Source organism: Aplysia californica, unplaced genomic scaffold, assembly GCF_000002075.1.
Source record: "Aplysia californica isolate F4 #8 unplaced genomic scaffold, AplCal3.0 scaffold00307, whole genome shotgun sequence".
NCBI lineage: Eukaryota > Metazoa > Mollusca > Gastropoda > Aplysiida > Aplysiidae > Aplysia > Aplysia californica.
Window position 1 is genome coordinate 679308 of NW_004797577.1, and position 17400 is coordinate 696707.

Below are 17400 nucleotides of genomic sequence, written 5' to 3' on the forward strand. Positions count from 1 at the left end.
TCGAACGTATGTGCATAGGAAAGCAATTGCGCAAAAAAGAGAAAAAAACCCATAGGTCAAGGTAGTTTTGGTAGTTGGCCAAGTCATGGGGGGAAAAAAAGCCACGTTCACGTTTTTCATACACTGATCATTAGTGGGATGATATTTTACGACAACGGTAAATTGTTGACATTCCAGAGTCCATTTTCGGCAGTCGTCATTGTGGAAAAATGACAACAGTATGGATGGCTGCACCTGAAAAGAAAGGAACTCTCACGTCTGTGCCCTGTAAAGTGAGGTAAGCATCAATTTGACCAAGCGGTTAGGTTTTAATTTAACTCAGACTGTGTGCTCATCTCGAATATGGAAGCCACTTTCTATTATCCAATCCTGTGCAACGTCTCTGCTGCATTGCAAGTACCGGACTACTGTTTACTGTTTAACTTGTGTGTACACCGTACAGGTCAGAGTCGGAGAAAGGCTTGGCCGCTTGGTTGGGTGGACATCGAAACTCGTCCAAACCAAGGCTCAGTTACTCATTACCTACTACTAAGACTAAGAGGGAAGCCCAATGAATCATACTGATTCATCATCCGCAACACTAACTGCAAAAGCTATTCTATTTTGTTGTGAAGGTGCCAGAGCCAGAGAAGGAAGTAGACTCTATCTAATAGAAAATTTGAAAGTGTAAGGAAATTAATTTCTTTTTTCGTGGATGGACTGATCTTCTGATGGACTGGACCTCTAGATTCTAGATCTAGAATCTAGATCTAGAGATCTAGCGGTTGCCTGCCTCCGAATAAACTGCTTTTCAAACTTTAATGTATAACTTAATAGTTTAAAATAGATATTTATACTATTTGTTATAAGAATTGATGTTGGTTGGTTAGGGAAGTGGCTATCCTCACCTGGGGTGAGAATAAAAATACGATCGACCTCTCACCTCGGGTGAGACTTGCCACCGTTGGCTATTCTCACCTGGTGTGAAACAAGACCTGTTTTTCCTAATTTTGGAATACTTTCTATCGGTGTGGATGATCGAATGGATAAAAGCCAAGAAAAAATTACGTTATAGCTCAAAAGTAAGCTAATTTGATCGTCTACAAAGAAGCTATGGCTATTTCACTTTTCGAATCGAGCCGAACTAGGCAGGTCGCCATTTTGTTTTGCCCGGAAGTTCTCGCAAGATCTACTCCTCCCCTCTTCTCTCTCTCTGTCTCTTTCTAAAATTACTGTCTATCGGTGTGGACGATCAAATTGACCAAAATAAAGTTTAAAAATAATGTTAAAACACAAAAGTAAATTAATTTGGTCGTCTACAAAGATGCTACGGCTATTTAACTTTTCGAATTGAGCCGAACTACGCGGGTCGCCATTTTGTTTTGCCCGGAAGTTCTCGCGCTACTCCTCTCTCTCTCTTTCTTTCTCTCTCTCTATCCACTGCCCACAGACAAAAATGTACGCTTTTAGGCTAACAACACAGTAGTAATGGAACGTACAAGCTCACGGCACAGAATTCTACAATTTTTCTGTTATCACAGCACAGTGTAGAATTCTGTGGTTTAGGGTGAACGCAAAATTGGTTGGCCTAGATCTAGGTTATAACGGTGAACGCACACCGGGTGAGAATAGCCAAAAGACTCGCCTGCGCTATTCTCACCCGGGGTGAGAATAGAGGTGGCCGTTGGTTAGAGTCTGTAGGTAGCAGAAATCAGGAGGACTTACGTAACGAGCGACCACTAATAGACTATGAGACAGAGTAGACAGTAGAATAGAGGGGAAGGGGTAGGGTAGGTCTCTTCTTTATTGTTTTGTTGGGGTGGTCGCTCGTTACGGAAGTCCTTCCTAGAAATCTATATAAAGGAAGAGGCTAGCCCTACTTAATGACGGCTAGACTGCTAGGCTAGCCCCGTACTTATTAAAAAGTGATACTGAATTGTAAATAAATTTTTAGTTTGCAGTTCAGAAAGTATAAATAAATTGTATTTGAGACAAAACCTGGTGCCTTACTCACCTTAAACTCACAGTGCTTTTAAAAACCTGAATTTATTACCAACGAGAGACCTGTTTTCTAATCATTTTATTAATAGGACCTTGAAGATAAGTACGGCCAGACTGGCAGGCTAGCCGTACTTAGGGACGGCAAGACTTTAATAAGGGCTAGCCGTACTTAATAATGATGGCTGAATTGTAAATGAATTTTTTAGTTTGCAATGTCTAAGGTATTTGTATTTCAGACAAAACCAAAAGGTGCCTTACTGACTTGCATTTATTTATTTTAAACCTGAACAATAAATTACTAGATGTAGATCTAATGAGACCTGTGTGCTCAACAGGTGTAGAGTCAATAGGGCCAAACCTAGATCTAAAAGTAGGGCTGGCCACTTTGATCTATAAAAAAGTTCAATCAAGTTGCCAAGTTAGTGTTGGAATTATCTATAGATCTTTCTAATCATGTGAAAGTTCACATCTGTAGTCACTTCTTTTCTGTCCACGACACTTCACCTCTGAGGTTGAGGGTTGTATCTTATCCAAAGATTCTGTTACAATTGTTTGAAATACCCGCACAACTGATGTGATGGCCTTCCCTCTCTGGTACTGGCCCTGGTGATAAGTTTGCAGGCTAATGATTAAATAAGTTGCTCGTCTCTTTATTTGAGTAAAAAATATTCTTCCTCTTCAGTCTGAAGTCTTAATTTTGAAATTGAACTGTCCACAGTCCAGCTTTGGTTTTGGTTCTCTCAGCAGCAAATCCAATTTTTTTATATATATGCCCTCTGCCCTCCATTGAATTGATTAAATTAAGTTAAAATCTAAGTGAAAGCATAATTGTATAGTACCTTATCATTGCAATCATGTTTTCTGATGAATTTCTGACAGTTCTTTGACAATCATGTTTTCTGATGAGTTTCTGACAGTTCTTTGACAATCATGTTTTCTGATGAGTTTCTGACAGTTCTTTGACAATCATGTTTTCTGATGAGTTTCTGACAGTTCTTTGACAGAGAGAGCATTGATCGACAAGTGTGCATCGTGATTACAATGATAATGTATAAAAATGTCTTTGAATTCTTTGAATTTCTCGGTAACAGTGTGAAAATGTTTAATTTTTTCAGACAGATTTGATTAAGAGAGTGATTATATCAACCAGCAAAGAAAGATGCCATTTAAATGGCGGCTGAAGAAGACGCGAAAGTATGACATTTCCACGAAAAACCTGTTCATCGTCGGTGTGTACCTGCTGGACAATGCGTACTTAGAGTGTACGCTGAGTGCTGAGAGCACGGGCCAAGAATGTCTCAACAGTATCGCCCAGCGGATCGAGCTCTCCGAGGTGAGTTATAATTGCTATTTATGAGATTTTTCTTGTTCTTGTACTGTAAATTACTTTCTAGAGGTGCACTTTTATTTGTTAATAGAGATTCGAGTCTGGCGCTCATATGACCATGCAGTTGCGAACGCCGTAATACCTCTACTAACTCTTTAAAAAAAGAGATTCGAGTAATTTCGTGAAGCCGTCAGTCATTTTTTATCTTACTTACAAAAGTAGGGATGAATGGTAGAATTGGATAATTTAAGACATTACAACACTTGGTGAATGCCTGTATTCGTATTTGTTTCTCTCATCTTATCCTTTCTTTCTTTTCTTCGATTTCATTGTCTTTGCCATGTCATTCTCTCTTTTTTTCTGTTTTTGTGTACTTTGTTTTAAATATCTTCATTTTTATTTTTTTTTCATATATGTGCAGCTAAACATTTGCAGAGAAAGGATAATGAAACAAACAAATAAATAGAGTTAACTGCCATTTTCAACTCCCTGCAGTAGATTCCGCTTAAGTATTTCACGGTTGATCTGAAAACAGTGGTAAACTCAAAGAAAATAAAATCCCTTTTTTTTTCCTTCTATTTAGTTTGAGCAACTTCTCTAAACTGAAAACTCGGGGGAATCAAAGAAAATCCGTCTGTTCAGCAAATTTCGGTTTAAGAGGACTCTACTGTATATCAATTAATTATTTCTTGCAATGTTTCTCCCACAGTGGATAGTTGGCAGGTGCTCTGGTGTGGTTTACTCCTTCTTTCCTATAAAAAACTATCATCCTTCTCTCTTCTCCTTTTTTTTGTGTTTGTTACTCTCTAGTAACCCCTCTAATCTTCTGCACTTATATGACCTCATTGTGTTGCAAGTGCAGTAAAATTTACTAAAACTATACATGCTGCCATCATACAGAAAAAGTGTTACGAGAACAGACGCCAGTCAGAGTAACGAAAGTAGGGCCTCGGTGTGACTAACTTTCCTTCCGCGTCGATAACTCAACAAGTTTCCTGCCCGTTCTGGTGAAACTTGGCACGAAATGAAACAAAGGTCGGCTGCAGGGTAAGAGATGGTTCACGCTGCGTTTGCTCGCACACTTTGCCGGGGAGAAGACGCGAAACTTGTGCTCGCAGGGGGTGCGTGAACCGCCTCTCAGGGAAATTTTGGAATATTGGTGCTCGCAAATGCTGTGTGAAACGTGACCAGTGAGTTAAGTGGACTATGCTATATCCAGGGATGCCAAATCTCCGGTTTTTCCGGCTTTTTCCGTTTTTATCATACACTTGCAAAGGAAAGGGGAATGGTAAGAGAAATGTTTTTGTTTGCTCATTGAAAGATTTTACAAGGTTCGTTTTAGGTGAGGTGTGATGTTCCACTCATTTTCCATTTTTATTTTAAAAAATCATTTGGCATCCCTGTCTATCCTTTATTTCCTGCAACGTTTCTCCCCCAGAGCCTGTACTTTGGCCTCCGCTATGTGAGCAAGAAACTTCACTTCCACTGGGTGGACCTGGAGAAACCCTTGAAGAAGCAGCTGGACAAATATGCTCAGCCCGCCAGCCACTCGCACTGCCTCTACTTTGGCGTGATGTTTTACGTCATCGGGGCGCACAAGATCCCGGACGAAGTGGCCAGGTATGATTCATCGTAATCAAGGTTTTTGCTCTCTCGTGTAATAAGTGTTCTTCATCTTGAAAGTATTTTTTGTTACCACAGTGCTGTTGAGTGTTTTTTCTCGCATTCCTTTTTTAACTGTGGTCAGTGGATGGTGGGTGTTCTGATGAGGTTTGATCCTGTTTGTTTATCATATGGTTAAATTTACCACATATAAGGAAAACAGCCATGGATTTGAATCTTCTAATAATTGTGATAGACGGAAAAGGTGAAAAGTCCACACGTTGCTGTTCGTGGAAAACTGCTTATAAACTAAGTAGAGACAAAATTGTATTGTTGTGTTGTTGTTGTTGTTATCTATCAAGCAATCTTGTGGGCTCTTGCCCTTCTGTCCAATGCCATGTAGTGATAAGTGCAGGTTTGCTGCAGTTGCTGTAATGTTCCATAGAGTGTGTTGTCAATGTTAGGTCTCGGAGGGAGAAGGATAGTGGGTGGTTGGCGGGTGCTCTGGTGTGGTTTGCTTCTTCTTTCCTATCAAACATCTATCGTCTGTATCTCCCCTCCTTCTTTTTTGTGTTTATCACTCTCTTGTAACACTTCTAATCTTCAGCGCGTATATGACCTAATTGTGTTGCAAGTGCCGTAAAATGATTACCAAAACTAAACAAAAAAACCTTACTAAAGCTAAAAAAAAACCAGCTTGTGATTTGTCTCCCCTCCCTCCAGGTACCACTACTACCTACAGCTGAAGAATGACGTCATGGACGGGAGGCTGCCCTGCTCGGTCGAGCAAGCCATTCGCCTCGCCGCTTACAGTCTGCAAGGTGAGCCAAGGTCTTATCTTCCCTTCTTCTTTTTTATGTTTGTTACTCTCTTGTAACACCTCTAATTGTCTGGCGCTCATATGACAACCTTATGCAGTTGCGAGCGCCGTAAAACGTCTACTTAAAGTAAAAGAGCCAAAGTCACTCAGCTGGGTTCCTCAGTACAAGGGCTCTCGGCCATGTCTTTTTGTTTCTGAAACTGTTTCGAGTCTCGTTTTTCTAAGGTTGTATCAGTTGTGTAGTGGTTAGGCGACTTGACTCGTAATTGGGAGATTGGGGATTTGGAGGTTTGAGGCTCGGTTTGCTCTGGCATTGTGTCCTTGAGAAAGGCACCTTTCACGAATTTTCCGATTTGGCTTTGTCCTATCGGAAATGGATGTTAAATTTGGAGGCTCAGCCTCGTAAACAAGGTTCAAATGGTGCAAGGGGCTTTCAACCATACATAAAAAAAAAAACATACATTCAAATAAAACAAGCAGAAACTTGAGAATGTGGATTTGAAAAGACTGTTGCTTTTTTTTTTTTCCCCCAGTATCCTTTATTTTGAAACAATTAATTAAGAATATAATAAGATCATTTTTCCGTAGTAACTGTGTATATTTATTGTTTTGTCTGTTCACTTTTGCTGTGTCTGTGCATGTGGTTCAAGGATGACCTTACTTTGTCTTCCCACAGCTGAGTTTGGTGACTACGAGCCAGAAAAGTATTCTGCAGAAGAATATCTTTTATTTCCAAAGGTAAGTCTCATTTCCAAACTCTGCGAGGTTAACTCAAACGAATAATCGCAACGATCTCTTTCTGTTGTGGTCCTTTTTCTTGTTGTTAGTGGAGCAGCCCTGGGTCTCCTGCACTTTTGGCACGGAACCACCGTGACAGTTGAGGTGTCAAGTAGAACTGGTGACATTTGATTGTCTTTTTTTTTGGTCATAATAATAGTTGTTTGTTCGTCAATGTCTCTTCAAAGGAGGATGTTTCTGAAAATGCAGTCAAATTCGTCTAGTCCCCCCCCCCCCCCCCCCCCCCCGGGACAGTGCCACTGACTGTAGTGTCTTTAGGCCATTCCCAAAGGGGGGGACATATCTCGTTCAAGCACTGTGGAATTGTAAATGGGCTGGTTCATCATGTCACGCTCATTACTGTGCCTGATCTACAACAGGGAGCTGCTGCCTTTTCTTTCCTAATCCTTACTATTGTCATTTTTCCTCTACTTCTTTTGTATGTTTGTCACTCTCTTGTGACCTGCTATTTTGGGGTGCCTTGATAGTCGCAGCAGACCTTGTGCTGTTGAAGCTAGAGAGGTGAGCAGAGTAAGTCTGATTCCCTGTAAGGACTTCTCTGTTGACATCTACCCCTTGGCGCTCATATGACCTTATGCAGTTGCAAGCGCCATAAAACCCTCTACTTTAAAAAAAAAAAAAATTCGTCTAAAATGAGAGCATCCATTGATGGGAGAGAAGAGGTTGTCTTATACAGGTGGACGTCTTACACTGTGTCATTATAATGTAAAAAAAAATGCGAGAGAGGAAGTGTAAAGAGGTCGTTGTGGGTGGTTGGCGGGTGCTCTGGTGTGGTTTGCTCCTTCTTTCCTATAAAAACTATCGTCTTTCTCTCTCCTCCTCCTTTTTTTTGTGTTTGTTTCTCTCTTGTAACACTTCTAATCTTCGGCACTTTTATGACCTTATTGTGTTACAAGTGCCGTAAAACACTTATTAAATTTTTTAAGTGGTCATTTGTACAGGGGATTGTCCTAGATACGTCCCCGCTTGAGCTGGCTGGATTGTATTAATTTCTTTTTCCTGATTCTTTCTTTCTGTGACAGACGATGATGAAAGACGAGAACACGGCCGCGGAGCTGCTGGCTGAGGCGATCGCGGGCCACGAGAGTCTGAAGGGCGTGCCTCCGGTGAGGGCGGAGCTGCAGTACGTCAAGGAGGTTCAGATGATGGACGGCTACGGGGCGGAGTACTACAGTGCTAAGGTGAGGCTTGACTGGGGAACTTCTTGTCATAATGATAAACATTTGCCACTCTCTTGTGAACTGCTATTTCCGGGATGCCTTGATAGTCGAAGCAGACTTTGTGCTGTTGAAGCTAGAGAGATGAGCAGAGTAAGTCTGATTCCCTGTAAGGACTTCTCTGTTGACACCCACCCCTTGGCGCTCATATGACCTTATGCAGTTGCGAGCGCCGTAAAACCTAACTAAAATAAACTAACGATAAAAATAATAGATAGCATTTGTATAGCGCAAATCCCCACTCAACAGCAAGCTCTTTGCGTTTCACAATCTATACTATTACCACGGCAGACCTGAGAGCATTCAGAAACAACCTCAGCTTCCTGGGAAGCATACAGTGCAAGTGTCGCTTTGTTTCTCTTCTTGTTGTGAAAGCTAACGTGACCCTTTGTTTTTGGTATTTCGTCACGTAGGACAGTAATGCTTTTAAAGTTGGGAAAGTTTTTTTTAAATCTTCAAAGTTCTTTTCCTTATGTTTACCAAACATCATGAAAGTTGCAGAAAATAATGGTCTTCTGAGTGATCAGTTCTAGTGACTAAAAAAGCTTTAAAAATCTGCTGAAAATGCGTGTGTTTCAAACATACTGATAAGAGATAGTAATGGAAATTTGTATATATATATATATAGCGCCTAATTCCTAGAAGGCTTTAAATACGTGCTGTACATTGCACAATTATAACTCAACGTAACTGACAAGTCAGAAGAAAGAAAATGCATGTTGTGAAGCCATTGAACAACACGCACACATGCGAACATGCACAGAAACACATGTGTGCAGACACACACAGCTCCCAGAACCATACACAGTCTCACTTACAACATTTACTGGCAGAGAACAAGTGTGGAACAAATGTGTCTTTCGACTTTTTTTAACCTCTCTCTCTGATGATAGAAAATTAGTTTCTTGTTGGAGGGAATTCAAAATTTTAGGGGGCCCACGTCATCATCATCATCATCATCATCATCATCATCATCATCATCATCATCATCATCATCATCTGCATCCTTCACCCTGGGTGGGTGGTTGGCGAGTGCTCTGGTTTGGTTTGCTCCTTCTTTTCTATTAAACAACGATTGTCTTTATCTCTCCTCCTCCTTTTTTATGGTTGTTACTCTCTTGCAACATTTCTAATCTTCGGCACTTATATTACCTTATTGTCTTGCAAGTGCTGTAAAACTCTTACTAAAACTAAAAAACTCCTTCACCCTGGTGTAGGGTATAGACCACCAAGAAGGTCTCTCTCTCTCTGCCTGTCTCTTTTTTAGTTTTAGTGGAGGTTTTACGGCGCTTGCAACTGCATAAGGTCATATATGAGCTCCAGAAGATTAGAGGTGTTACAAGAGAGTAACAAACATAAAATAGAAGAAGGGGAGATCAGGACGATAGATGTTTGATAGGAAAGAAGAAGCAAACCACACCAGAGCACCCGCCAACCACCCACTCCACCTATCTCTGCTCTGGGCGATCTTCTCCACCTCCATCCAGCTGTGTCCCATATAAGCCTGTAATCTACCTCTAGATCTCATTCCCCCGTGGATCTTCTCGGCCTTCCTCTTTTTGTCCTCCCCAGGGTTTTCCATCAAAAACTGATCATTAAAAGATAATATTTTACTTTTAATAAAATTGCATACATATAAAAAAACCCAACGTTTTTACGGAATTAAGTTTTTTAAGCAAAGTAATTTTGAAATTACTTAAATATGACTTTGGTTTAGATAGTGACGGTTATGTTTTGTTTTTTTTGTCCAGGACGAGTCAAGGAAGGACTTGTACCTAGGGACGTCCCACGCCGGCATCTTTGCTCGCTACATCGACGGCCAGTCAACAGTTTACTACAAGTAAGTGATTTCAGACAACAGTTTACTACCGTCAACAGTTTACTACAAGTAAGTGATTTCAGACGACAGTTTACTGCAGTCAACAGTTTACTACAAGTAAGTGATTTCAGATGACAGTTTATTGCAGTCAACAGTTTACTACAAGTGAGTGATTTCAGACGACAGTTTACTGCAGTCAACAGTTTACTACAAGTAAATGATTTCAGTCAACAGTTTACTACCAGTAAGTGATTTCTCATTCGAGGCAGTCGTTGAAACATGTACAGTCAGTAAGTAGCAAGTGTATGGGTTTAACGCCCCTGCCTACACTAATAGGTTATTCAACCCTATCCTCTACGCCCTGGGGTCATTTTGTACCCCTGGGGTTGTATTCTTCACATTTCAGAACACTTCTACTTAAGAAGGTCTCTATGAGACTTTCAGTATCTCTCAAAAAATCCTTTGGACAGACTGCTGTGCAAAGCGTACGGACCGGATTAACGAGTAAACTTCCTCTTTGGGAGTGGTGGCACAGAGTTCCCCATGTCATATGGATACGATAGTAGAACAACGTACAGATAGGGTTAAGAAGTAGGACCTCTGGGGTCAGTGTCCTCCTCTGATATGACCAGGCCAAATGGGTTGAGAGTTTTGAAAACTCGACAAAACTACTCAAGTTTGGACGTGGACACTGAATTCGTGTAAACCTTGACGGCTCAGTTGTAGGGTACAGCATCTGTTGCTTTTGTCATCGCTGTATTTTGTCGGCTGTTGCTTTTGTCATTGCTGTATTTTGTCGCCCAGCTGCTCAGATTGTGTGCTAAATCCAGAATTTTGAAATTTTACTTTTTTTTTTTTTAAATTGCAATTTTTTAAATTTTAATCTGTATTGTCTGTTTGCATGTGCTTAAGAGATATTTAGTGGAAATTCAGATTCTAAATGTAAGCAAGAAAAAACCCCAACATAATGTAGGTAGAATTGTTCAAAGAAAGAAACAGCTTTTTCTCTCCCCTGAAAAATGTTACTTTGTGGGCTTGATACATCTGGACAGCTTGTGTGTGGTGTTGTGTGTGGTGTTGTGTGTGGTGTTGTGTGTGGGCTCGATACATCTGGACAGCTTGTGTGTGGTGTTGTGTGTTGTGTTAATGTCATTCATGCTAAAGGAGGTCAATGAAATCTTACCTTATATTATCCTATCTTATCCCATCCTATTCCTATCTTATCCTATCCTATTCCTATCTTATCCTATCCTATCTTATCCTATTCTATCTTATCCTATCCTATCCTATCCTATTCCTATCTTATCCTATCCTATACTATCCTATTCCTATCTTATCCTATCCTATCCTATCCTATTCCTATCTTATCCTATCCTATTCCTATCTTATCCTATCCTATTCCTATCTTATCCTATCCTAATCCTATCCTATCCTATCTTATCCTATCCTATCTTATCCTTATCTTATCTTATCCTTATCCTTATCCCAACTTATCTTATCCCAACTTACCTTATGTGATCTGATCTGATTGATCTGATCTATCTATATGTGAGGCAGCGTGGTGGAATCAGGCTCTCGTCAAAATAATCAAAGTGAAGAAACTTGCATTTTTCCGAGGGTTTGTGAATTTTTATCAAATTTTGTTTTTTTGGCTCAACACCTTTCATGCCCATTAAAGAACTCATTTCTGTGTGGATTTTTCAGAAAAGCGTTGATTATAGGCTCAAAAACGTAAATTTTCAGTTACCATGGACTCTTAAGCTAAGGAAATAACAAATCTTTGGCGGCCATTTTCTCACTAATTTTACATTTGAAAACAGGTGACCCTCACATTTTTCTTTCGAAAATATCTCGACTTGTATTCAAGATAAATGTATTATTTTTTCCATCCAAATAAAGACAAGTGAATACGCTTTAAGTTGATACCAATAACTCTACATGCCCAAAAATTGACGAGAGCCTGATTCCACCATGCTGCCTCACATATTATCTTATTTAAAAAAAAAAAAAACCCTCCCAACTCTTGAATTTATATGAATTGCATTGACGTTTGAAAGGTTTCCCTTAGACCGTGAAGGAAGCATGCGTGTCGCAGATGTCACAGAGGTGAAAGGTTGTGATGGAAGATGTAAATTGCACAAAATTTCTATTTCAGGTGGGCCGAAATTGCGAAAGTGACGCAGAACAAGAAGACTCTGGAAATCGATACCCCGAAAAGCTCCGTCCAGTTTCAGATGGTCAGTCCTTTTAATAGTATAACAGTTACCTTTTAAAACTTTTTGTGATTGCGTTGTTTATGAAGGCAGTGAAAATCTTTTCCTGTCTTTTTCGAATGGAGAGAACTCTGAATATATCGAATGGTGGTGAACGTGTTGTTAGAATGTTATGCATGTATTTGTTTTTCGGTATTGATTTAAGTGTTAACTTTCCATCAAAGGAAATTGTTAATTCCTCCCAACTCAAAAGATGGACTTAATTCCCTGAGTAGAAGAGATCAAGTCACGATCTTTCGCCTGCGAACACAACACATACCACTAAATTCCGACCTAAATAGGATCCACAAGGATACCCCATCCGACTGCCAGGTTGAAACAGTACCACACCACCTCTTTAACTGCCCTGCACTTTGCGACCTGCGTAGCACCTACCTACCTGCCTCCCCACACATCAGAAATACTCATACAGCGACAAAGCACAGCTGATTAAAACCTGTAAATTCTTTGCCATATCGACAGACCGAAGGGCTAGAACCGAAATGGCCGCTGGATTGGAAAAGTAAAGTAAAGCAAAGTTAATACCTCCCAGCCTGACCGGCCCAGTGACAGAAATACGCAATGTTTGACCCATGATAAGAGATATGTGCACAACTTGTACTTATTCATTATAGAAACTTTACTTATCAAATGAGTGTTTTGTGAGATGTGATGTGGGCCAATGGCCTTAAACACAGAGTTCCCCACGTCGTATGGATACGGCATTAAAATACGACGTACGGGTAGTGGTGGTACAGAGTTTTCCACGTCGTATGGATACGACAGTAAGACTCGACGTACGTGATAGGAATAAGTGGTGGCACAGAGTTCTCCACGTCGTATGGATACGACAGTAAGACTTGACGTACGTGATAGGGTTAACTGGTGGCACAGAGTTCTCCACGTCGTATGGATACGACAGTAAGACACGATGTACGTGATACGGTTAAGACAGACTCCACTGCATTTTATTTTTCCCCGCAGGAGGACACAGACACGGCCAAGTACGTGAGCAGACTGGCCCAGCTGCAGCGACAGTTCTACAAGTCCAGCAAAGGGAACTTAAGGTTGGACCCAATCACCTCCTATCTGTTGATGCAGTATTATTTTTTTGTTTTGGTGTCTACCATGTTTTCGTTCTGCTGAATTCTCTGCATCGCATTTTTGATCTGAAATTGTGACTATCATATCAGCGAATCAGGTTTTTTCAAATTAGAAAAGTGAAATGTTCTAGAACTCCTCAGAAAGAGTTGAGGATAAAGTCCTCTCAGTTTTGGTGAAAGTAGTGTCTGAAGTCTCAGAATACTCTCAATTTTTGATAGAAATTTTAAGTATCGGAATTTTGACATTGCTTTTTTTTCTTGACGGAAATTTTATTTATTTGTGTGGTCTTGGTACAGTAGAAATTTACAATTAGTTCTCCATCCCTCCCCCCCCCCCTTTTTTTTTTCTGGCATGGGCGGGAGGAGGAGGAGGGGAAGGGAAGGGAGGAAGTAAGTTGTACCTTTTCACTGCTGAGAGGTTTCCATCAAGGTTTGTTCACAAAAGAGAAAAAAATTTCCTACTTGAGAGATTTAAACATCCAATGTTTCTTTTCCCTTATCTTAGAAATGTGAAACTGCACTGCCCTAATTACACCTCCTTCTACTTCCCCTGGAAACCAGTAGACGAAATGTCAGTTGTTCAGTTTTCGGGAACACAAGCCAGTTTGTGTGTCTAAGATAAGATAAGACAAGACAAGATAATATTTATAATCCCAGAGGGAAATTTTTCTTGGCTGCACAGGACTGTAAAAACACATGCAGGTATACATAATAAATTTAAATTCTATATTGCTCTCATTAAAATTCAATGTGAAAAGAGAAGTAAAGCTGAGAAAATGTACATATCACATCTGATGCGTCGTTCAGCCTCATGTAGGAATTTGATTACAAGACCGTTAGAGTGAAGAGCTGTGAAGAGGTTAAAGAATACAAACCGGAATTCTCTGCTGAAAAGATGACCTGAAGTTTTTGTGCTGCTGGGAATGTGTCTCCTGTGTCGCTGTTCTCACTGCTGCTGTCTCTCTGGGCGGCCGAAAATTGCGCAGGTTTTTCATCCTTTTGTCAAAAGAGTTCAAAGCACTTTTCCAGAACCTGTAGGAAAATTGCGCTGGGATTTTCGGCATCGAGTATTTCTTAGGTTGCACAGGTATTCGACATGGTACCGACTTGAATTTCCACAAAAGTAAAAGTTTATGTAGTAGACTTCTTCTGTTGGTCAATTATCAAGACTGTTATTTCATTTCATTGCATATATATTTTTTTGGTCATTTCTTTTTCATGAAAACCTCCGTTTTAAGTTTCTTTTTGAGCGCGACTAAATTGCTTTGGGCATACACATCTATTTATACAAGGCTGCTAGTATATTTACTTGTTTTCTGTTTTTTTCTGAGACAAACTCACCGAACGATTTTCAGTGAACACTCAGTCAGCTAAACATGGCCGAGGTCGGGATTCTGATTTGACCACAGCTACCTCATGATCGATGCACTTTAAAAAATCTGGGCAATTTACCATATGTAGGAAGGGCGGCTTCTTATTGGGTAATTCGTTGCAGAACGGGATAAAACTTGCGCAATTTTCCGTCCCCCGTCTCTCTGTGCATGAACCTAACCGTCTGCGACATCTCCACACCTCCTCCACAACTCCTGCACAGATTCTGGCTCAAAAAACCCCCAACAGCACGAGAATGAACGTCAAGTGCACACAAATCGTTATGAGCCTGATCAGAAACCCCTTGTGGTTGCAAAGAATATCGATTGCTCAGTGGAAGTTTCTGCCATATCGTGACCTCAGTGCTTTCTTGTCCAGTCTCCATTTAAAAAAAAAATTGAAAATGTGACTTCTTATGTTCACTCTTTGTTATGAACTGTTTTCACTGTTATTAAAAATGGAGATAGGATAAGAAAGCACTGAGCTCCCAATTATGTGAGGTGTGCTGACAAAATGAGTTACTTCTCGCAATCCAGAAATGGAGATATGATAATGGCTAAAAATCGACACTAGGGTCAAATTTTTGGTTTTCCCTGATGCCATATTCTTGAAGTATAACGCGCCTTTAATTATTTCGTACTGATAAATTGTAAAACCTTCAGCTGTAAGCGTGATGTATCTATTTCCATAGGGCTCGAATTAAAGAAATAACTAATTTTGTCAGCACTTTTCACATACGCCGTTTTGAAAAGTGACGTTTGACGGAGTCTTTCACTGCTCAGTCGGTGTAGTTTGTTTCTTTTTATGACCTGGTCGATGCAGCATTTTGTCGTACATTTGATTATGATGTTGTCACTTTGTTTCAGTTGTTGTTTTTGTGAATGCTAACGCGACCCTTTGTTTTTGGTATTAATTTCATTGTGTATGACAGTAATGATTTTTAAGCTGGAAAGGTTTTTTTTTTAAATCTTCAGGTTTTTTTTCCTTATGTTTTCCAAACATCATGAAAGCTGCAGAAGATTATGGTGTTCTGAGTGATGTCAAAAAGAACTTTCTAAATCTTCTGAAAATGCGTGTCTTGTGAACCTGCTAAGTACTCCGATAAAATACGACCGGCCTGATTTTTTTGCCCAAGGAAAAATCCTATCGGATTTGCATAGAATCTGATTTTGAAAGTACTCTGAAATTAACAGGACCAAACATGTGCAGGACCAAACATGTGTTTCAGTATGAAATATCTTCTGCAGCTTTCCGAATGTTTTAGCATGCTTTGAGGTAATTGTAATTTGAGTTCTTTTCAATGACTGTGAAAGACGTATTTTTCATTAGCATCGAAATGTTAATGAGTTGAGTATCACGCTCAAAAACATCCATTTCCAACTCATTAAAATCTGATGCGGGATAAAAAAAAATTGTTTTACAGGTTTTAAAGTAACTTGCAATCCTTTTTTGTTTTGTTACGCGGGATCCGTTACTTTTGAGTTCTGTTGATTGAGTTTTTATTTCGTTAGTGTCCGACTGTGTGCATCAGCCAAAGTAAGCCGCACACTTTTTTTGTTGTCTCAAATTATGTCTGTCGGTCACAACTGTAAACAGTTGGTCATAGTGAAATGAGTAAAAAGAATGCTCTACACAAAATTTTGAGCTATTCTGGAAGGTAACGAGAAAGAAAATAAATTTCTCTCCCCACCCTTCCCCTCAAAAAAATGTTTGACCCAGTGTGACTGATGGGCAGTTAAAAGAGTCGGACGCTGACCATTTATTGCTTTTTTGTTGATTTTGTTGTGATGCCATAGCCTCTTGTTTCCTGTTTGAATGTGAGGATTTTCTGTTTCTGCATGGATGTTGCATTGTGTCGCATGCTTCTTTTCAGTCAGAGCCTGACTGATGTAAGCGTCTCTGGCCAAGCTGATGGACAGATCTTCATGTATGTAATTCCTCGTGTGGTCGACAGTAATTTACGTGGGTGATGGGCGGGTGCTCTGGTGCGGTTTGCTCCTTCTTTCCTATCGTACATCTATCGTCCTTATCTCTCCTCCTTCTTTTTTGTGTTTGTTACTCGCTTGTAACACCTCTAATCTTCGGCACTTTTATGACCTTATTGTGTTGCAAGTGCCCTCAAACTCTTACCAAAACAGTAATTCACAGGCTTGCCAACTAATTGTTCTGAATTTACGGATGTTTGTGACGTAGCGGTTACACGCTTAGCTGTCACTCGCGGGAGACCTGAGTTCGATTCCCGGATGGGGAGGAAATTTTAGCGAGTTTCTCTGGTCTCTCGTCTGGGATGTTGTATCCCTCTCAGCCCGAGTTTGCCCCAACAGGCCGGGTTGGAAGCCTGCCTCCTAATTGATCTATATTGTAGCAATGGGGGTGTGAAAACGCCTACCTTTTTATGTTCTGAACTTCCTGGGACTGTATCGGATTCGCGTGGCGTCGGTAGCCTAGTGGTTAGACTCGTAATCGTGAGATTGCGGGTTTGGGGGTTCGAGCCTCAGCTCGGTCTGACGTGTCCTTGGGAAAGGCACTTTACACGAACTTCCCACTTGGCTCGGTCCCATCGGAGACGGACTTTTAACTAGGAGGTCCTGCCCCTTAAATAACCTAATAGTGTTGATAGGGGCGTTAAAGTCATACCATTTTTTTTTCGGGTTCGCACATATGCTTGTGCGTAAGAATTCGCTGAAACTTAACCACACACGCACTTCATCAAAACCTGTCCCACTAAATGAAATTTTATTCGTTGTTACTTCCTCTGATGTTAAAACATCGCGTATCCCGATTTGGGTTTAGAAACAGTTGGCAAGCCTCTTCTATTTGTCTGGTTATATCCAGGCTGAAATGTCTGGCTCGTTTGTGTGATAGTTTATTTGATGTCGCTGAAGCTGGTGAGAAAATGAGGTTTGGAAGGGTGCCATGTTCTCTCGGGTTTATTGATTTTAATTTTCAACTTTTTAAGAAAAATCTCATGGTAGACAGGTTTGATAATCATAATCAGAAAAATATAGATTGATTGTAAAGCACAAAGCGCTTACTGCTGAGTGGGGATAGGGATAAGGGCTAATGAGATGCTGTTTATAATTATTATTATTATTATTATTATTATTATAA

General features: G+C 40.3%; 1 protein-coding gene across 1 annotated transcript in view; it reads left to right on the plus strand.

The window, feature by feature from the left end:
* Positions 1-192: 192 nt before the first annotated feature.
* The window catches only part of LOC101857347 (tyrosine-protein phosphatase non-receptor type 21), a gene marked incomplete in the record, with an annotated part of 37267 nt that continues 20059 nt past the window's right edge, over positions 193-17400 (plus strand). Inside the window, 10 exon segments of the mRNA XM_013084644.2 lie at positions 193-277; positions 3096-3313; positions 4746-4927; positions 5633-5730; positions 6406-6467; positions 7550-7708; positions 9496-9584; positions 11719-11800; positions 12800-12882; positions 16163-16216. Coding sequence (XP_012940098.1) covers positions 3140-3313; positions 4746-4927; positions 5633-5730; positions 6406-6467; positions 7550-7708; positions 9496-9584; positions 11719-11800; positions 12800-12882; positions 16163-16216 — 983 coding nt within the window.